We start from the raw sequence: 22,769 nt of genomic DNA, 5'->3' as shown, positions 1-22,769 counted from the left end.
CAATTAAAGTCCGAATAAGAACAGTGAAGAAAAACTAAATTTTGTCTTTTAAAATCACACGACTGATATAGTTTTTCTTTGTGCCTATTAGCCTAATTATGCGACAAGAACCAAATATCTATAAATAAAGCCGGAGGCTCAATTTTGCGTCACCGGCTTCGACAAAAAGAATTGGACCAAATTGCCCCTCAGCCAAAAAAATTCAAAACCTGCACAAAATAATATATCAAATCATGCAAGGGTAAGTTGGTAATTTGGTCATCATAAAATATAATATAAATATAAATGAGGAGAGAGAAAATAATAAAAAAATGAAAGGGAAGAGAGAAAAGAATAAACAAATGACAAATTTGATGGTGCTCACATGATGGGGAAGAAAAATATAATAAAAAATAAGAAAAATCATGAATGTTGTGTTCAAAACATCTTAAGAGGCACATAGAGCAGGTGATAAAAAAAGAAAATAATGAAATAAAAAAAATATTGAAGCAATTCACGCATATAAATATATTTAAAATATCTAAGTCGCGTGTGCCGCGTTGTGATTCAAAAAATCCTTTTTGCACTCGGTTGTTTATTAAATATTATTTCTCAATTTTTAAACACTTAAGAGGTGCGTAGTGCCAGTTATAGAAAAGTCTCTCATATGCACATAATAATGTGATTAAATTAGTTGTCAAATGATCATTTTTTTTTTGAACAAACAATGTTATCTACACTAAGGGGGAGGGAGTGGGCATAGCCTCACAATGGGCTAGCAATCAGTTGTTTATTAAATATTATTTTTTCTAATCTTAATGTAAATTCAATAAAATGTAGATGGAAATTGAAAGACCGCTTTTATTAATATGGATTCAGCTACATTGATTAGTTAAAAGACCGCTTTTATTAAATGTATTTATCATTCATTTCCATCTACATTAACAAATACATTTAAAACATGTAAATCGCATGTAGCACGTCATGATTCAAAAAATGCCTTCTGAACGCGCATGAGCTCGTGCATGGAGGCTAGTATAATCATTTATACTCATGCACCATGAAGTGACTACACCATCTATGAAGCACTCACAATCGCAGCTGTGCTATTTTTCTCACTAAGGCCATCTTCAACCGAATAAGGCCTAGAGAGCTTCTTTTAGCCCTATAGTCCTCCAAGAAATTAATATTTTAATGGACAATGTCATGCCATATTTCTTACCATCTCCAACCGAGGGCACCAAAGTGCCATAGGCCAAATGTGACGACCCATCCCTAATTTTCTATGTAATTCCTCCCTGTGTATGTGATTGACTATTATGCCCTTGTAGGTAAGTGACGTGGACGTGTTTATATCGCATTTAAATTGTACATGTTGTTGCGAGAGTATGAGAATTTTTATCAGTGTGAAACCACTATTTCGGATGGATTTTCGATTCTCTTTTATGTACAAAATCAAAACCCTATCCTTGGTTTTCTTTAAAGCCAACCCGTGCACTCCCCATTATTTCACTCCCTCACCAATCAACTCCCTCAAATCTCTCACCAATCCCATCAATTCCCCTCTCACGGCACCCAATTAGAAAAGCAAAGGAAAAAAAAAACTTTCTCTCTCTCCCTCCCAAAGCTCTTTTTCTCTGCAACTACCATGAACGAGCACCAAAGCTCATAGATTGAGCTTAAAAACCTCACCATTACATTCATCTCATCTTCACGAACTCAACCATACCAACCAACCTTAGTTTGACCGAGTTTTGGAAGTTGAACTCTGAAGGTCCAAACTCAATGAGTTTGAGTTCATCAAATTTCAGGCCGAGTAAAGGAGTTTTGAAGGTCAAGGAAGCTTTCCCACAACTTTCTAAGACCTCTAGGACAATTTTGAAGAAGCTTGGGTGTCAAAACAACCGAGTTTCGAGGAGTTCACTTTTGACCGGAACTTTCGAGGTGATTTCTGATCACCTCTGTGCTCTTTTTAAACTCCAAAGATGAATAACATGATTCTACTCTTTATAAGCTTCAAATCCATATAAAGGAGGTTTGAAATTTTTCTAGAAACAGGCGAGATTTGAGTTGCAAACGGCGGCACCGGCACCGGTGCCAGAGGATGACGGCGGACGATGAAGCTCGCCGGAGAAGACAAGGAATATTCCATCAAAGTCGACAAAATATTCTAACAGTGTCAGGTAACGCCGTTAATCTCTGTTAAGGTTTTAATAGAATATTCTATAGAATATTCCTAACGGTGTCAGTCACACTGACAGCACATGCCTGCGCGTGGGGGCGCATTTAGCTGTGCCTTGGCTGGCACGTAAGGGCGTGTACGGGATCCAAAGATTTATCTAAAAATTTGTGTAGGTTCGTGATGTCAAGTAGATCGATTTCATGTATTTAAACCCTAGGTTTGAGTAAATTATGAGGGTTTGATTTAAGTTTCCGTATATGTGCTTTAATTAATTCTATTATAGTTATTTCACATATAGGGGAAACGTATCCCGAAGACCTATGAGGCCAAGCTAGACTCGAGGGTTACGACCCTGCGATGTACTTGTGAGTGGGCAGTTTATTTTATACCTATACATATTTATAGTTTCCCAAAATGCGTAGTTACTTCACTTTTACACTTATATTGCCAAGTATTCGTTATTGTGATATTAAATGTGATAAATGCTGCTATATGGTTGGGATATGATAGGAGCATATTCATGCGACTTAATTAGCTTGTTCTCGTGCATTTATGTTGTGTTTACTTAGTTATTTTAGTGTTTAAGGCCATTTTTGTGTATTTTCAGATTATAAGGCCAAAGTGTGCAAGAAGATGCAAATTGGAGCCTTTTGGAGCAAAAGAGGAATGAATGAGTTGAAGACGTGAAGAAACGACGAATTCCTATGCCAACGATGAATTCTTACCAAAACGAGGAATCCTACTCAAACAAGGTTTCCTATTTTAGGAAAGTTAACCCTAAGTTTCCCGTTTTGGTAACCTTTCCTAATCTTAAACATCCGTATTTTCTTGCCACTTTGAATTCCTTGTAGGCGCTTTAGGACACAAAACCAAGGCCCTAGCCACACCCTTTAATCTTTCCCTCTTTAATTTCTGATTTTATTTCCTAATTCTAGAAGCCTTTGAATTTATTTTCGTTAATAAAAATAAGCTAGGAACCAAACATATTTAAAACCCTAGGTTTTACATCTTTAGCCGTCACAATCCCATCCATTTATTTGATAAAACAATCTCAGCCATTAATCACTTTTTCCCATTATTCCCAAGCCGTGTATTCCACTTAAACCCTAATACAATAATCAACCATTCTCCCATTATCACAAACTGCCGTAGCCACCTTTTTTCCTTTTCTTTCTTTTTCAGCCGTGACTAACCATCCCTTAATTCAAAATCTGCCGTGGCCCCCCCATTAATCTCACCCTAATTCATTCAGCAATCATCTCCTATTTCTACTCCATAATCCGTGCAAAATACCATTCCAGCCGCAGCCATAACATCCCATTATCCCATAATTTCCAGGCGGCCGCAGCAACCATTTTTTTCCCAAAATCTTTTCAGCCGTAGCCTCCCTCAACCAAAAACCTTCACTGCCGTGCTTTTTCCCACACCATTCCACCACCATTGCCGCCCACTTTAACACCCTAAATCCATCCCAAAGTCAGAAAAATCACCCAAATAAACCTAGACTTTCACTGCCGCAGCAAGGAGAAGAAGAAGGAGGGCTTAGACGCGCAGAAATTCAAGTGGATTCATCGTGCGTTCTAGGTGTAATCAATCCTTTGTTCTTTATGTTTAAATTCAATTGTATTTCTCTTTTTGCGAATATGAGAGGCTAAATCCCCCTAGTTAGCTAGGGGGTGATTCGAAACCATGTTTATGCTTGCAATATGAATTGATTACTTTCGGTTGGAATTTCATAAGTTGTGGATTCAATTCGTTCATCTATTTGATTGATAACTTATTTGTGTATGTTGATTGAGAGTGCACGCTTAGTTTTCATGCATGAATATGATGCTAGATTATGAGGGAGTTTCACCTAATAGTTACAATCTTATAATCACAAGTAGTGAAGGTCGCTTGAAAACGATCGCGTTGAATGAATTCTTAGCATAAGTTTCATGCAATTCATAGTAACGAATGCTTCGTCAATGCTTATGTTTTTCATAGAACTTAATGATTCTTGCTTGTATCTCTATTATGCAATTCATGTAGGGAACTTGTAGGGAATGCTTTGGGTTGTCGTATGCAATCATCCAACTTAATAACTTGTGGAAAAACTGAGGGTTAATTAGTGCAATTCACGGTTAATTTGGGGCGTTGAGTTTCATAATTTATCGAAAGACCAACTGAAAATCAAAGTGTATGCAAGTGTGACATGTGTGGAGAAGAACCTTCTAGCTAGCATTCATTCCATATTTCATCACATTCATATTTATATTCTGCCTTTAAATTACAATCTGTGTATTTAGTTTAATCTCATCCAAAACCAATCCCCATTTACCTTAGTGTCTAATTTAGTTAGAAAGTGTCTTAGTTTGTGTTTATAAGTGTTTTGTATTCTTTGAGTCTTTTGATTTGTTTTAGTATTTTTTATTGTTTAGTTTTACATTCTTTGAGTCTAGTTTAGTGTTTTTAACGTTTGTTTTACGTTTTTGAGTCAGTTTCCAAGTGATTTTGCAATCCCTCCTAATCCCCGGTTAAGAACGATCCCTACTTATTCATATACTACAATTGTCACAAGAGGGTTTTAATTTGTGTGCTTACTTAGTTCGCATCAGGATATTACTGTCATGACATTCATACATAATTGTACATGCTTATCTTGCTGCACCGGTGTTAGTACTCGCCCCAGGGCCAGGGCCAGTCCTTCATGTGTATGTTCACATCGCACAGTTCACTCACCTTGGATCCAAGTTTGGTGCTAGTTTTGTCGGGCAGATTACATTAGGTAATCCGACTTGTATGTGACCGTGCTTCTGCACCAACCTTCACGTGATTATAGTACTAAAGCATATGATTACACCCAGTCCTGTTCATGTTAGAGATTATCTGTTTGAACTCGTGTGTCAGCTTAGATGGATGAGCACTTAGCTATACTTGATTATCACATGATTTTTATTACTGTGGCATTGATATATCATGACTTGGCATATTTTCTGGTTATATTGTTGTTGTTGTTGTTTACATACCTACGTAATATGTTTTAAGGAAACTATACTTCTTTTACGGCAATGGGTTACTGTATTCGAAAATAAAGGTTTTCGTATAAGCATTGTTTTACTTACCCACTCAACTTTGTTTTTCATCCCTCCAGGATCTAGATAGCTGTACTCTTTGTGGCATTCGAGGAATCTCGGCAGTTCTGACATTCTCTTTGGTTTAGAAGTATGAACGTATCCACTGTTGTGTAATAAGTGTACTTAGCTACTTTGACTACTCTACGGTAGTCGTACTGTCTATTATGCTTTGAATAATTGTAGTGGGTTATTCCCACGATTGTGCACTCTTTCACTGTTTAGTATAATTAGTTCTAATTAGTTTTAAATTTATCCACTTTTCACATCACTTACCCTGATGTTTATGTCACCTCATGTTGCGAAAATTAGATAACCTAAATTAGGCTCATTAAGTCTCGAATTTTTGTGCTCACAAGTATACGAATCAAATGACAGTATAGATATAAGCATGGATATCGTCCCATAGAGATCGAATTGATTCTAAAGTCTTACTGACTAAATTGAAATAAATCATAGTGGAGAAGCTTTAATGGAAAAGAATGGAACTTTGAAATTAAACTAAAATTAAATAAAGCTTGAAAATTAAATGCATTTAAATTATAAATTGAAAACATAAGAAAAGAAGAACTAGGGCATCCGAATTCACCATAACCAATCCTACTTAATTCCCTTAATATGTTATGCTCAAGTAGTTCCCCAATATTGATGATCCATTTTCCCTAAATTATTCGACAACCATGGCATCTAGTTACATCAAAAGTATCCTTACATGTTAACCCTCCATGGCATCTAGATGGATTTAAACAAGTAAGAACCCATTAAGGTCTATGGAAATCGTTGAAAATCACACAAACCCTAATTGCATGGCATCTACAAATAGGCGTTTATGGTATCAATTGCAAGAAGCTACACCCAAGTTAAGGATGGCATCTACTCTAACTTGCATCAAATCAACCTAATGTAAACCTAGATGGTGATCAAGCATCTAAATAAAAATCAAGCGCATTACGATTAGCAAAAGATACTCAACAAAGATGAAAAACTTGATAACAACAATGCCACAAGGCAATTAAGTATTCATAATTAGGCTACATCGTAGCCCTAGTAAAGAAAAACTCCAATGTAGCTCTTCCTATTTGCCCTTCCTTGCAGCAACCCCCTATGGGAAAATTTGTTGATGTTTTTTTGTTTTTTTTTTTTAGTAATGCACCACAAAGAGAAGAAATCTCCTTACAACACCCACGGCAAAGACAAGAAAAAAAAACTAATTTAACCCCACTAAAATCCTAACTAATGCACTTTAAGTTCTTATTAAATAAAAAGAAAATAAACGGAAATAATAAAAACAAATAATTATGTCTCTTCTTAAATCCATTGAATAGCACTCCCATGTCCATTTGATTTCCAAAATTGGTGCAGTCTCATCTTCTTGTTGTCACGCATATGCCTTTGTGCAATTAATTAGCCTCTTGCTCCACTGGAATTACTTTAGACACCCAAAAATCTCATTTTTCACTTCATTTTTGCATAACTCCAGTATTTAATGCCTATAAATTAAAACAACATAAATTAGTGCATTTAACCCATTCATATATACAAAATCCAAAGGAAGTATATGATAAAAATAAATGAAAATATGCACCCATCAAATACCCCCAAACTTAGATTTTGCTTGTCCTCGAGCAAAACAAAAGAAAATAAAACACAACAAATTTTTAGCTAAATTCCCTAATTTTAATCTTAGAGAAAACACCAACCATGAGATAACTTTCAAGAAATAAGCAATAGTAGTTCAAGACATTATCCAAGCTTTAACCAAATTTTAATGAACCAACTTGGAGTGTAGTGTGTGTAATAGCCACGTCAATGCAATTCCAAGCTTCTTAAAATCATCTTATGCAAACAGGTGAGCTTCTCACAAGGCATACACTCATTCACTCATATTTGTAGGTTAATGTGTTTCACTCAAATGATCTCATTATACATGACACCATATGCTTGCTTGTCTACCTAACTCGGTATCAATATCAAGTAACTTCTTGGATCAAAAGGTCTTTCACAGGGTTATAACGAGGTTACGGGTTAATTGGTTACACAAGAAAAGAGTATGGAAAAACACAAAATCTAAACAACTTGTAGAGCATCACAATTGTATTTGAGAGATAGAGAAACTTTAAACCAGCACTTAAGAACTTGAGCACCAAAATAGATCATTTGGTTAAATCTTGAAACGTTTTTTTTTACATCACATTTCTCTTTTTTCTTTTTTTTTCTTTTTTTTTTCAAGCAGACAACCGTTTTTATTTTTTTCTTTTCATTTTTTTTTTCTCATGAGTTTTTTTCTTTCTTCTCATCATTTTTTTCCTTTCTATGATAATATTTAAGCCCCAACACTTGGAATTCTCTCCTCTTAAAAAAAAATTACGCTACAAGCTTTTTAGACAGGTAGAAAATTTTTTACAAGGCTAGGTAGGGAAAATTTAGGTTTAAGAACAAAAAAATCACAAAAAGGCTCAAAATGGCTAACTAGGGAAAACAATTATAATGGTTGGCTCAAACGAAAGAAACAAATGCCTAAATCACTTCCAAGTTTGTTATGTGAATTGATGAATGCAACGAAAGGTATAAAGCAAGTTCTAGAGATACATGTAAAAATGAGATCAAGCGTACAAGAATAAACGAGATTGATGCATGGTGGTTCAATCATAAAATAGGTTCAAAAGCTCACAAGGGTTACATTAGCTCACTAGATTCACATATAAAACTTTAAATCATGCTCTAGTTTCACGCCAACAAGGCTATTTGCATTTGTTTTTCCAAGTCATGATCATCAAAAAAAATATAATTTAAACAAAGATAATGTAAAGAACTAATGTCAAACTTAAATTTTTTGAAAATTATGAAAAACGTAAAGATTGTATCTCATCACTGAATGGGGAAGTAGGCAATAAAAACAAGACTCAAAGAAAAATATTTTTGGGTTCTCAAGTTTTATATTTTTGTATGTATTTTTGTTTTTTTTTTTTTTCCAAAACTATAACGAAAACAATGAAAGGAAAAAAATGAGGATAACGAACATAGACAACAAAAGAAAATAAATGAAATAAAGCTCTTAGACAAGGAAACTTCCCGGGTTGAAGGAGACAGGCAAACCAAGATGTAGATGGCAATCCACCCCCAAACTTGAATTTTCCTACCGGCAACATGGTTAGGTGGCTCTAGTTTTCTACAAAAACACCAAACAATGGGTAAGCTAAACAAGAGACTTAGGAGAATAATTTTTTATTGAAAAAAAAAAAACTAACAATTAACATTAAAGCTAAACCTACTAAAAGATGTAACAATCCAATTAAGTAATAGAATCAAATTTGATCCCCGGCAACGGCGCCAGAAACTTGTTGCGAAAATTAAATAACTGAAATTATGCTCAGTAAGTCTCGAATTTTTGTGCTCGCAAGTATACAAATCAAATGACAGTATAGCATATAAGCACGGATATCGTCCCACAGAGATCAAATTGATTCTAAAGTCTTACTTACTAAATTGAAACAAATCATAGTGGAGAAGCTTTAATGGAAAAGAATGGAACTTTGAAATTAAACTTAAATAAAATAAAGCTTGAAAAATTAAATGCATGTAAATTATAAATTGAAAACACAAGAAAAGAAGAACTAGGGCATCCGAATTCACCGTAACCAATCCTACTTAATTCCCTTAATATGTTATGTTCAAGTAGTTCCCCAATATTGATGATCCATTTTCCCTAAATTATTCAACAACCATGGCATCAAGTTATATCAAAAGTATCCTTACATGTTAACCCTCTATGGCATCTAGATGGATTTAAACAAGTAAGAACCCATTAAGCTCTATGGAAATCGTTGGAAAATCACACAAACCCTAATTGCATGGCATCTACAAATAGGCGTTTATGGTATCAATTGCAAGAAGCTACACCCAAGTTAAGCATGGCATCTACTCTAACTTGCATCAAATCAACCTAATGTAAACCTAGATGGTGATCAAGCATCTAAATAAAAATCAAGTGCATTACGATTAGCAAAAGATACTCAATAAAGATGAAAAACTTGATAATAACAATGCCACAAGGCAATTAAGTATTCATGATTAGGCCACATCATAGCCCTAGTAAAGAAAAACTCCAATGTAGCTCTTCCTCTTCGCCTTTCCTTGCAGCAACCCCCTATGGGAAAATTTGTTGATGTTTTTTTTTTAGTAATGCATCACAAAGAGAAGAAATCTCCTTATAACACCCATGGCAAAGACAAGAAAAAAAAACTAACTTAACCCCACTAAAATCCTAACTAATGCACCTTAAGTTCTTATTAAATAAAAAGAAAATAAACGGAAATAATAAAAACAAATAATTATGTCTCTTCTTAAATCCATTGAATAGCACTCCCATGTCCATTTGATTTCCAAAACTGCTGCAGTCTCATCTTCTTGTTGTAACGCATATGCCTTGGTGCAGTTAATTAGCCTCTTGCTCCACTGGAATTACTCTAGACACCCAAAAAACTCATTTTTCACTTATTTTTGCATAACTCCAGTATTTAATGCCTATAAATTAAAATAATATAAATTAGTGCATTTAACCCATTCATAAATACAAAATCCAAAGGAAGTACATGATAAAAATGTATGAAAATATGCATCCATGGCCTACATGCTTCAACCTTCCTAGGTCGGGGTGTGTCACCAAACATAGCCCTGTGACAAAAAACCATCTCCAACCAAAGGGCCATAGACCAAAGATAATTTATTATTTTAATTAAATTAATATGGTTGCTTAAATTAAACATCTTTGGGCCAAAATAAGCATAAAGTAAGCGTTTAAGTTTTATGTTGTTAAATGTTTTTTTTTTAATGTTGTTTAAGTTTGAATAACTTCCCCAACTAGTACTAGGGTAGATATTGTGTTCTTTAATGTTGTTTAAGTTTAATGTTATTTATTGTTGTTTAATATTGTTTAATATTGTTTAATGTTATTTAAAGTTGTTTAATATTGTTTAATGTTATTTTGTCAAAAAAAATAATATTCAAATTGAATGGCTACCTACATCAACATAATGTCAGCTATTGGGCTTGAATTTCTAGACCGGCCCAGGGCTGGCTGGCTGGCTGGTTCGGGCCAGCCGGTTGGCCTGATTGTACAATTGTGGCCCAATGAAGCCCACGAGCCCTTTGGCCTAGGCTTCGGTTGAAGACGGCTTTCATGTCTTTTCAGGCTATTTTTAGCCCTATTGCCCTCTAGCCGGATCGGTTAGAGACGGCCTAAGCTTTTCTTGGTGAATATGTAATTTAAAGCATGTGGAGAATCCAAAAAAAATCCTATTGGGGCAAGAAAGAATCTTATTGGGTAGAGAAAACAATTGACAACTGACAAAGCTCGACTGGAAAAGGCTGGAAATGCATACTAGCGTCTACGGTTTTGGGGCAAAGAAATTAGTGGCCAATGGTTTGAAAAATAAACTTGGAAAATGGCTATTTTTCTTTTACCTTCTTTTTGTACATCCTATCTCTCTCTAGGTTGAAAAGTAAGAAGATTCAAAAATCCCGATTTTATGCGGGTCCCACAATTATTTGATTCCGGATGGTTTAGAAATCACTTGCATGTTGCCACTTAATACTACGGTTTAGTGATATTCGTTTAAATCACACTAGTATATGGGCACACACAAAGTGTGAGAATTTTTTTTATTTTGAAATAGAATGAGAGATGAAGTGATAGAGAATGTGAGAGTGGAATTTTTTTTTTTAATTAAAGATATATTACGATTACATGTACGTGAGGTTTTAAAAAGAAAAAAACAGCAGAATTTGGTTGTGTGAAATTATATTTATGCCCTATATTTCTTATTCATGTTATGTTTTAATTAGAGGGTTAAACTAGTAATTTCATAGGATTTTGGTTGACAATGAGTGTTTTATTAATTAGTAGAGATTATTGCTAACTCATTATGAGACTAAGCTTCAAAAAAAAAACAAAAACCAACAACAACAGTAGTAACGTATATAGATGGGACACAAAGTTGAGGCCAAGATTGACTTTTCCATCAACAATATTATAAAGGAAAATTTTATTTAAACCCATCTAATTTCTTTTCTACACCAAATTTACTCTCTTCACCCATATTGTTTTTTTTTATTAAAGAATTAATATCTGTTTAAACCCAAATTTATTACCTAAACTACCCTCTCAAACCCAATTTAAAATGTAAAATTATCTTTACACTCATTCCCCTTATAAAATAACATTTCTAATTGACAGTTTTTTTTTTTTTTTTTCAAAGAGGTGTCCTTTGCCGTATAAGACTAGCATTTCCATGGTTGGTTTTTTTTTTGTTGTTGCTATCACAACCCATCCATGGACTTGGGATCCAAGAGATCATTCCATAGACTTGAATTTGCCAAGAGAATGCTATGCAAGCTCTAGTTCAGTCTTGTTTAAATCGAGCATTTTCATGTACTTTTAAAAAACTTTGAAGTGACATAGGGCTAGGTGTTTTGCTGCTATGTTAATAAACAAATAAAGAAATTGGAGTTATTTTGAATAAAAAAGGTACAAGACATGGCACCTGCTAGTTTGTGGTTAAGGTTGAGCAATATTTATTTGCACCAAGAATCAAGTTTTATGTCTTTGCAGTATTAAACAAAAGTCCTTGCATTAGTGTTTTGGGGCGCATACATACGGTAGAGAAAAACAAATACAATATAATATAAAAAGTATGAAATTTAATCCAAGGAAGAAGCAAACAAACAAATATCTATAAATCGAGTCATACCGTAGTTGGAGAATTAAAAACTTCAAAATCACCATCCATCAATAGAAAAACTTGTTTTTCTCTATCAAAGCTATTAGGGTCTTAGTCGGAATGAACGTATGATAAACAAAGGGTGATGCTAAGGGTTTAATTATGGTATGCGAGTCTACTGATAAATTTGATTTTTATTATTAATTTTATTTTGTACTTAATAGTAATTATGCAATAGGATAAAATAACAATTAACATTTAAAATTTAAGTTGAGTGTAAAAAGAGGTTAAATGGGTTTAAACAAAATTTCCCTATTATAAATAGATCAACATAGTTAACCACAAGAAACGGCTATATTAAAAGCTGAATCAATGACATTAACCAAATTCACATATAAATTCTCTACACTTAGACCAATATACCCTTCTCAACACCTTCCGAATAGACTAGCAAAATAACCCAAACAGCCGAACATATCTCTTTATCTGTCAACCCGAAATGACCACAATAACCTTACCCATAAGGCTCACTTCTTGTACATAGACTCCACCTTCCCGTCATTTCCTCCCAACAGCAAATACTTATCCTTCCTCGTCAATCCGGTGCGCTCGAACCCCAGCACATCCCCCAACACCTTCTGCACGTAATTCGCCACCTCAATCGACGACTTCCCGGCCTTGCACGACATGTCCTCCGGCAACCGGTCCAGAAACGTCGCCTCGTACGTCGGCCTCGGGTTCATGAAAAAGAAATACGGGTCCCAGAACTTGACCCCACGGACGGTGGTCCCGTAGAACATGCTCTGCTTGCAGTCGACCGCCACGGGGACGATCCTATCGCTCATCTCTGCGAACAAAGCACTGAATCGCAGCAGGAACGGCTCGCGACACGTGGTGCCCTCAGGGCACACCACGAGGTCCCCCTTTTGGAGGAGCGACGACAGTCGGGCTGCGTCGGCCTCGCGATCGCGAGTCAAAGCGACGGTCGGGATTGGAGATAGGAACCGGGAGAGGCGGGACACGCTGTACGACACGCAGGAGACTTTGCGGCCGAGCGCGATGGCGATGATGATCGGGTCGAGCGCCGTGCGGTGGTTGCAGACGTAGAGGTTTCCGGGGGTGCCGGGGGAGGGCGGCGGGGGACGCTTGCCGCGGATTTTGAGCTTGATCCCGAGCATTGCGTACGTGTAGGGGACGATGCGTTCGGGGAGAGGGAGGTTGATGTACACACGCATAATGCATAGGATGAAGCCAAATGGCAGCCAGAGATAGGTTAGGATGGCGTTGAGTGGGTCCGGGCGCTGCACTAGTCGTCCGTCGTGGAAAATTATTTGGTTTTTGAGACGGTTCTTTGAAATTGGACGGGCTGATTTATTGGGCGGCACCATGTAACCCTCCTGTCCAATATTGATCAGAACAAACATGGTGAGCAAAAATGTACCAAACATAATTCCATAGTAAACGAGAGTTTGTATTTCACCAGAAAATAACAATGATACTCGTAATATCCAGCATATGAAATATCAACAATGTCGTTAAGTAAATGAATTTTTTCATGTCATGAATGTGTAATGTGTTAGACCCTGTTATTCACAGGGTTTACTCGATATTTCGAAGTCTAGAATATTTTGAGTTTTTAAGTATTAAATCTTAGAAAAACTAACAAAAAATTTTCAAAAACTTTAGTTTTAATGATACATGAGTGATTTTTCAAGATAAAAATATCCTTAACGTTAAACCAAGAGTGTTTCATTAAGATTCCCAATAAATCTTTGGTAAAAACAAAATCAAGATTATAATATCTTATACTCCGTAACACCACAAATTTTTTGCTTATTTACACTAAAAATGTCATTTAACAGTGCCAATGGCAACTGCCTTACATTGCATGAATGGGTACTTTATTCTTTTAGGAGAGTGTTAAATTTTTACCACCTACATACCCTTGTTAATTTTTTGATACTATCCTTTAGGTACCGTTTGGTACGTAGAACGGGACGGAACAGAGTGGGACAAGGCGTTCCGTCACACGTTTGGTGCGCCTAAAACGGATGGAACGAGCTGTTCCACGGGACGAGTTTTGGGTGAATTTTTGTTCCACCTCACCCCCCTGGAACGACTCGTTCCACATCCGTGGAACACAAAATTATAATCACTCCGTTTCCTTCTTCTTCCTCCTTGTTTCCATCCGAGGGCATCTTTGCTCCCGCTCCGTTCCGTTCCGTTCCGTCCTGTCCCGTTCCGTCCCGTCCCGTCTCGTCTGCATACCAAACTTAGGTATCGTTTGGTATGCAGACGGGATGAGACAGAACAGAATGGAATAGGACAGAACGGAATAGAGCGGGAGCAAAGATGCCCTCGAATGGAAACAAGGAGGAAGAAGAAGGAGACGAAGAGGTTATAATTTTGTGTTCCACGGATGTGGAATGAGTCGTTCTAGGGGATGAGGTGGAACGAAAATTCAACCAAAACTCGTCCCGCGGAACAACTCGTTCCACCCGTTTTAGGCGCACCAAACGTGGGACGGAACGTCTTATCCCACTCTATTCTGTCTCATCCCACATACCAAACGGTACCTTAATTCATTGACCTAAAATTAAAAAGAATATGAAAAGTAAAAATAATTGTTTAAAGGCTAAATAGAACTACTCTTTTTTTTCTTTTACAGAGTGAATAACAACTACCGAGATATATGTAACGTAATTTATTAAAACGCTACATATATAGTTGTGTAGTACTAGAAAAGTAACAATTTTTCATAAGAAGTTATGATCATCGACGCCAGTCTCAATAACAACTACCGATATATTTTTGCATCCAAAAGCACGATTGCCTTAATTATCTTATTTAGCTTTTGCAAGCGCGCCGTAATTTCTTGATTTGACCACACCACACAGGGATCAATGTTTTAGCTGGCACGTAGTTGGGGATGGTTAAGACTATGGGTCCCATGATTTTACTACAACAAATTAACTAAAAATTAACAATAATTAGATTATATTGCCAAGTACATTACCCATACCTTGCAAAGTGACATGTAGTCATGATCCGAGCTCCGATCGCCGATCCCGAGATCCGGCACTTCGTCGCCGAACTCCTTCAGAACCGCCAAACGCTTCAATTTTCCCACCAAAACCCCGGGCTTCTTCACGAACCCGGTCGCCTTCTTCGTCTTCGGATTCACTTCGATCTCCGTCCCCAGCACCTTGTCCCCGCCCAAAAAGTCCTTCACGAACGGCTCCACCATCACCGTCGGATTCGCCGTCACCACCACCTTCCTCTTGCATTTGTCGAACACCTCGAAGCTCTCCGCCCTCACATCCGCCGCGTAAAACCTAACAATCGTTTCATAATTTCAAAATTAACATTTCAAATTAAAATATTTACGCGACACGAGAAAGATAGATATACTAATATATCCATATAATTTTACTGTACCGGGGGAGGACGGCGCGGGAGGCGAGCTCGATGTCGCGGATTTTGAGGCCGGAGAAGGAGACGAAGATGAGGATCTGGATGCCGACAGCTTCGGAGAAGAAGAAGTAGGAGACGATGACGAGCGGGAGGGAAAGGAGGAGGACAAGGCCACGGAGGAGGCTTCCGGCTTCGATAGCCACCAGCATGAAGTAAGGGAAGGAGCTCCGGGAGATGAGCAGCGTCCCGTCCAGGTCGGCGGCGATCGACTCGTACGACGCCGTTTCGCCCACGTTGCAGGCCGCGATCGACGGGAAGCTCCGCCGTTGCTTCTGCGACGACATGGTCTCTCTCTCTCTCTCTTCCTAGAAAGCAACGCGTTTGTTCCGTTTGGCTAATTTTTGGAGTGAGGAGTAGCGTGAGTGAGAGGGAGAAACTAAGCGGGGGTTTTAAATGAGGGTGGTGGGAATGAAATTACCGTGGTGCCCCTAGTGGGTCTACTGAAATTAATTAACGCTGTAAGCATTTTTCATGATTTTGGCTGGAAATATGGTTAGGTTTTGACTTCGGAGGTATTAATATTTTTTTTAAAAAAAAAAATAACTTGTGACAAGTTACAATTATGTATTTTTATCAGATCCGAAGATATTATGGAAATTTTACTTTGCCTGGACCTAGAGCTAAATAGACTCACTAATTCAGAGTATCAAACCCGAAACCTCACATACTTTGGTGTTGAATATATGCGATTGTTAAATGTATGTTATTTGCTGTATTTTGTTTCCTTAGTTAGTAAGTTAATTACTGTTTTCTTAATTATGGACAGATATAGTATGACGATTAAATGAACAGGGAAGAGAGTCGAATGCGTTACCTGCGTAATGACGGTTAAATGAAAGAACGCATGGATAGGTAAACAAATTGAGATGCAAGTAGGTAAACAGCTCAATTTATTAGTAAACAGAGATAATTGGAATCTTCGTCTCTAAATTTTAGTTGTATTGGAGTTTCGGTTTATGAAGTACAAGTCTCTCAATATTAGTCCTATCAAAGTTTTGGTCTTCATTCCTGAACTTGTCACAACTGTGAAGCAATGGTCATTTTCGGTAACTCAATTTAAAACTTTACACACAAATTTTTAGTTTATGAGGAAAACCACCCAAAATGGCTATGAGACCAGAGATGTCTCTGCATTTGGGACCATCGGCCAATGTCGTTAAAAAAAAAAAAAAATTTAACGAAAGGCTCCTGATACTGTTCATCTTAAAGAAAAATCATATTTTTACACTAAAAAGTCAATCATGGTACTATTCACTTTACCTTTTATTTTGTCTTTATCTTTAAAACTCAAAGTTTTCAAGTCATTTTCATTAGTTTTTCTTAAAAAAAAAAAAAAATGCTTGCATGTTAGGGTAGGCATTTTCTACAAGAAAAAAAAAAATAATGCAATTATTTATAAAATTAAATTAAAATCCGCACATGCTATTTATGTGATCGGTTTTATGAGAGTGATGTCGTATGTAAGAGTTGTATCTTGTATGCTATAAAAGTTCCTTCGCTAGGTCACGCAATGCAGTTTAGCAATATACAGAACGAAAAAAATTAGTGAACCAGACACATTTTGATGGCAAACATTGTTGTGCAACAAAGTTTTTCAACATAACAATCAAACTTATGATGAAGTGCAAGTTTGGCGACGGATATTTCATTCTTCATAAAGAATAATATTTCTCTTCAAGTAAAGGATAGTTTAAGGACTCAAGTTTGGCGATGGATATTTCATTCTTCATAAACAATAATATTTCTCTTCAAGTAAAGGATAGTTTAAGGACTCGTATAATGTTAAATCTAAAACAATAAGGATTCAAACTTGAGTGAAAAGGAGCAAAAACGTACTACTCTAGCCAATTGTCATAATCAACATCTGCTCGATAACAAATTAGGTCAACCAAGTAAATATAATTAAAATATGAATGCCTTATTTCATTCCAACGAAAAACAAAAATTTGTGCTATTTTTTTATTATTTTAGTATAATGATATTATAAATTGCTCTAATTTACGGAAAAAAAAAATATTTGACCTAAACACTGCCTTTGCAGCTCATCAAGACTTGCCATGTATTTGACTTTGTGGAGAAGAAAATTGTGTCCCAAGAAATTAAATGCAGGAAGCATAGAGGACACAGAATTCCGTTGGGGGTTAGATGATCAGTCCCAGCAAATATTAATAATATCTTAAGGGTGTTGGTTGGAGTAGGTGAAGTCTTGAAGTGGGGTTAAATGATTATTTCATCTCTGCTTTTTATTGGTGGCCATGCTTTTCCCATTCGTGTTTGTTCAATCTATCTTATCAATCTGTCTCAACTTCTATGATTTCGTGCAAGGTTTTAATTTTAGGTCTTGTTTGGTTGCCTAGAAAAGTTTTGCTACCTTATATTATGTGTAAGAATGTTGTTAAATTCATTGTTTATAAGGAAAACCACTCATTAGGTTAAGGATAATACTTGCATATTCCCATGTGGTGATTAACATATCTTCGTATTCTATATTTAAGAATGACGTAGCTTGACTGAATAAAATTAACGATCGAAATCCTTAGGTTAATAGTGATTGCCAATACATGATATTTTCAGCTATATGAAGGGAAATGATAAGCTCTTTTGATTTACAATCTGTTTCTGGTCATTTATTTTCTTATGGCCCTATGGGCATACAAAAAGAAAAAGTTTCTTTATTGTTTTTAAGGGCATCTTTGGGACTATCTTTAAAACTGTTAAATAAAGTGCTTACAAGTATAAGTACTTCATACAAAAGCAATCTCAAACGAGTCGTTATTCTCTTCTGTCTTTTTGTTTGAGTATATTGTTTATCACTCTCACCAGGAATATTTTCCTTTTTACTCCCTTTTTCTAGAAAAAAAAATATTCTTTTGTCAAATAATGAAAAATGTTAGAATTGTTGATAGAAGTTGATTGTTATTAAATGTGTAATTTATTAGCTGCTATGCTTTGGTGGGAGTTGATTGAGGTAGAAGGTGACCGCGTCGAACTAAACATTGACTAAACAATTGTGTTTCTAGAACGTTTAATATCAAACACAGTTAAAACACCTCAACAACTTTTTAATCGAAATCAACGGTGGAGATAACTTTTATGACCAATGAGAATCAAATACTGATAGTGGGTGTAGGATTAAACGGAACTTGCGCTCATTCACGTGTAGGCGACTGATCGTATGATAGCTCGAGGTGCTACAAGTTCAGTAGTTACTAGTTAGTTTGCCCAACAATGTTGACACAGATTTTTATGATAGGCTGAGCAGCCTTTCACCCGGGATGCATACTACATACACATTCAAGAGTAGCTGGATTCTTTCCGTCATATAAAGCCATTCACCATGTGAGGCTTACATCAACGCCAATGTGACATTATCTCAAGCCTATCATCCAAAGTCATGTGCTTTAACGCGCATCACGTGATTGGTTTGGTAAACAGCCACCTTGGCGTCCCCATTGGATGCAATCACGCAAGTTTTCTAGCATACATATTCTTCCTTCTTCAACAAGTTTGGATGCAAGTCTGATAAATTAAATATGGTATGATTGATAACTAAGGATTTATACGAAATGAAACTGAAGCTCTATAAGAATTGAATTGCACACAAATCGGAAAATGTAAAAATACATAAATCGGAAAATGTAACAATCATATAACGTGATCTTCACAAATGTATAGCATTTCATCAACCTTCAATAAATGGATGCTAAAGAAAACTATTTAACAATCCTTTCCAATGCACTTGTCTAATACTTGATCAAAAGCTAAAGCCAATCAGTAAGAAATCTCACGAACTAACGGACCAAAATTATTATCAAAAGATGGCACTTTAAGTTACCAGGAACCTCCTCCTCCTCTGAATCTCTCCTGCGCTTCAGCTACCTTCTCCTCTTGCAATTTCCTTACAAGTTGAATAATTTTGGGATTGTAAAAGCGGTCGTGAACATACTTCTTCTCCTCAGCTTGTATTTCCTTGATAGCGCTGGGATATGGGTTGGCAGGAGGCCTCTTCCCTTGAAGGCGTGCAATTTTCTTCAAGCGGGAATATGCCTTCTTCTTCTCTTTTCTCTCCATCCGGTATTCCATCTAGAAGACAATATGAAACAAACGTGAGAAAAAACTTAGAAAGCACATACATACGGGGACAGGAAATCCAAATACATACATCGGCTACTGCCATTGCTTCTTCCTCAGAAACCCCTTGCTCTTTCAACTCAAGCACCCGCAAACCAAATATACGGGCTGGTGGAGGATCAAAAGAAGAAATCCTGTTCAAACAAAATGGATAAGTTAATGCATCTTGCGTTTTCTCATAAGAAGTTAATATGTCTTCCGGGTTCATACAACACACTCAATCCTGAATTACTAACCACATCTATTAGCCAAGGATAACTCATAACAAGACCCAATTGTTATTTGTAATGAGACCACAACTCATATGCTCACACACCGGATGGTAAACAGCACATGAAATGGTATGTAAATGAACACGGAGTATTGGCATTGCAACAGAATACAAAGATAAATCATACTTTATGGCATCTTCATGTTTGGAATCTGGATGCTTCTGGAAAAACTTCTTTATGTAAACATCCTCTGGGAGAGTGATTTTCTGAATTGCATTCGCACGAGGAAATGTTACAGGCGGTGCCCTGAAAAAACCACAATACATTATGTTGTTAACAACTAAATAAAAAGAAAAGGCATTGCAAGAATAAAAGAATAGCGAGAAAGAGAGAGACAAACTTTTCCATGGCTTTGAGCCAAACAGGCTCGGCCTTGGCTAGGCCCTTCACCAGCTTTCTAGTTCTCGTAAGCAAATCTCCTTTCATGAACGACATAGTTGCCTCCCCTTGGGGATCTCCAAGCAATGACTTTTTCTTTTTTTCCTACCTAGAAACGAGAAAGCAGTAGATGAACTCAGCAGTGCAATACGCTGTTTGGTTGTCTATAGAAGATTACGGATTCTTCAGTGTTTCCATATTGATATTACCTGTTACTAACCACGAAAAGAAGATAAACACAATTTTAATGTCGACCAGGCTATTTTATATTTTCCTACAATATGTACATTATAAATCAAAAGGTTTACTAGGATTAGCAAATTATGCAAGGCAATTTATGAAAATCTCTCTTTGCCATTACTAAGGAAACTATGTGCTGTTCCTAGTGATAACAAATCAAAAATTTACTAGAAAAAAAAAATTCGGAATCAACAGAACAACCAAGTATTACAACAAATTAGAGGTTTAAAAATGTACCAAAAGAGTAGAATCTGTAATCCAAAGAACAACAAAAGGAAGATTAAGACCAGGAAACGATTTAAACACAGAACTAAATCATCAAAAGACGAATTCATCTTTCGAACTTGAATGACTTACAAATACTACAGCACAAGAAGAATTCCGCGAAAAACAAGTTCCATGGTCTACTAAACCCTATTTAAACTACGCCTGATATCAACTAATTTTTATGTTGGTACTAACAACAAACTACTTCACAGATTTTCCAAAGATACACTAAGCACAAAAACCAGTTTAATCCATCATTAGTCAAAAACCCATCTAATTGATGTCAAATTAATCAAAATCCACCAAATCCCATATCCAGAATCCTAACAACAACTAAAATTTCAATTTTTGAGTGAATTCGAGAGGAACAGGAACTACCCACTTCACCGAATTGTCTACCAAGATACCCAGATTGAAAAGAAAACAATTATATTACTGGAAAGAAAATCAAAATTGGAGCTCTATACTATATGGGTTCTATTTGCTTAACAGAGAAGTGCATCGTAGCACAGGAGCAATTAACATAACAAAGCAGAAAGAAAGGTTGATTTGTGAGAATTAGATACGCATCGGGAAGATTGAAACCAACTGAACAAAAATACATAAATTGAATATACTGTTGGAAAAATACCGAGAGATTGAAAAGTCTGCAATCGCAGTGGAGGGTGAGTGGCGGTGTTACCTGGCAGTGGTGGCGTGAACGCTGAAGACGGGCTGAGAGATGGGAAATTTGGAAACTAACAAATTTTGGACCCTAGATAGAATTCTAGCCACCTTTTTAAATGTTTGATAATTATAATAAAAAGTTGATATGAAAGTACTAATACATCCTTTAAATAAAATTTTCTCAAAAAAAACCAAATAAAAAATGTCATCCATTGAAATTAAACAAAGCAAGATTTAAGATCAGGAGATTTGATGTAGAATTGAATAAGTTCAAAGCCTCCGATGCTCCTTGAAGTTCCTTAAACAACCCAAAACCCCGATTCAATCGTAGAAGAAAACAAAATCCAAAGTTCAACCTTTGGAGAAAATGAGAGAAAAAGAGAAGGGACCATCGCATTTTGGGCTTTTCACCAATGATTTGGTTCTGGAGCTGATCTTAGAAGTGGAGGTCCCAATTGAGGGGCTGAGATGTTGAGGAAGGGCAGTGGACACTGAAGTGAGCAAAGGCCTCGTTGTGAGCTTGGTGGTGCAAGTACTCGAACTCAAGGATTACATCATCGTAGTTGAAAATCATAAATTGGAGAGGAAAGGAGGAAGCTGACTGAGACTGAGAGTGATAGTCGTCTTCATGTGGAGAAAAGGTTGAAATTTTTTTGGGGGTTCAGAACTAAACGAAGGTTGTGTGTGAGAGTATAAAAGAGGAAGAGGAGAAGGAAGAGGGATCGTGATGCACACCATGGCTAGCTGTGCTTGGGTTGGGTTTATGTGGTTTTGAATTATCATCTAGAAAGGATAGAGATGGGAGCCTTTTGTTTTTTTTTTTTTTTTTTTTTTTGTTTTTTTTTTTTATTATAATTATTAAAAATTTAAAATGATGGTTAGAATTCTATTTGTGATCCGAAATTTGGTTATTTTTCCAAATTTCACCTGGCAGTAGTGGCATGAATGCTGAAGAAGGGCTGAGAAATGATGGAGAAATGTCGAGGTAGAAACGCACAAGTGGGAGAAGGGTGATGGGAGAGTTTGGGTTACTGGAGTTTGGGCTTTTGGGCCGGGTGGAATTGAAACTTTTGTTTTGGGCGCTTTGCCACCCAACTTTTCTTTTTGCTTGTTTGTTTGTTTGTTTGTTTGTTTGTTTTTTTTTAATTTTTTTTATTATTATAAAAAAGAAATTAGTGAAATCGCCACAACAGTCCATCTTTTTGGGGTTCGGAAAAACTTAGAGAGGCATTTGAGACTTTGAGCCTTTCCTGACCACCATCATGTGATTCACTAGCACTAGGAATCAATTACAACATATGTCATGTTAAATACAGGCCTGAAATTCATCACCAATCACTAAGCTACC

General features: G+C 36.4%; 2 protein-coding genes across 5 annotated transcripts; both read right to left on the bottom strand.

Annotated features, from left to right (window-relative positions):
* Window positions 1-12,328: 12,328 nt before the first annotated feature.
* Window positions 12,329-15,751, bottom strand: LOC103932259 (probable glycerol-3-phosphate acyltransferase 8). Its single transcript, XM_009341811.3, has 3 exons — window positions 15,432-15,751; window positions 15,016-15,328; window positions 12,329-13,390 (listed from the first exon to the last, which is right to left on the bottom strand). Exons 1-3 carry the CDS (start codon window positions 15,749-15,751, stop codon window positions 12,521-12,523), a joined length of 1,503 nt encoding a protein of 500 aa, XP_009340086.2. The 3' UTR covers window positions 12,329-12,520.
* A 3,324-nt stretch (window positions 15,752-19,075) lies between these two features.
* LOC103932260 lies at window positions 19,076-21,795 on the bottom strand. Of its 4 annotated transcripts, none has more exons than XM_018643736.2 (5): window positions 21,387-21,795; window positions 20,211-20,357; window positions 19,997-20,116; window positions 19,630-19,732; window positions 19,076-19,550 (listed from the first exon to the last, which is right to left on the bottom strand). In XM_018643736.2, the coding sequence occupies exons 2-5, from the start codon at window positions 20,303-20,305 to the stop codon at window positions 19,299-19,301; spliced, it is 570 nt and encodes a 189-aa protein (XP_018499252.2). In that variant the 5' UTR covers window positions 20,306-20,357; window positions 21,387-21,795; the 3' UTR covers window positions 19,076-19,298. The 4 variants fall into 4 exon arrangements, with proteins under 4 accessions (XP_018499252.2, XP_009340094.2, XP_009340091.2 ...); XM_009341819.3 differs by having other exon boundaries at window positions 21,438-21,795; XM_009341816.3 differs by having other exon boundaries at window positions 20,211-20,463; window positions 21,438-21,794.
* Between the last annotated feature and the right edge of the window lie 974 nt (window positions 21,796-22,769).

This window comes from the organism of the source record quoted next, unplaced genomic scaffold (assembly GCF_019419815.1).
Source record: "Pyrus x bretschneideri cultivar Hongxiangsu unplaced genomic scaffold, Pyrus_bretschneideri_v1 Contig4, whole genome shotgun sequence".
Taxonomy (NCBI): domain Eukaryota; kingdom Viridiplantae; phylum Streptophyta; class Magnoliopsida; order Rosales; family Rosaceae; genus Pyrus; species Pyrus x bretschneideri.
The sequence above is the reverse complement of the archived record's forward strand: the minus strand, read 5'-3'. Positions and strand labels throughout refer to the sequence as shown.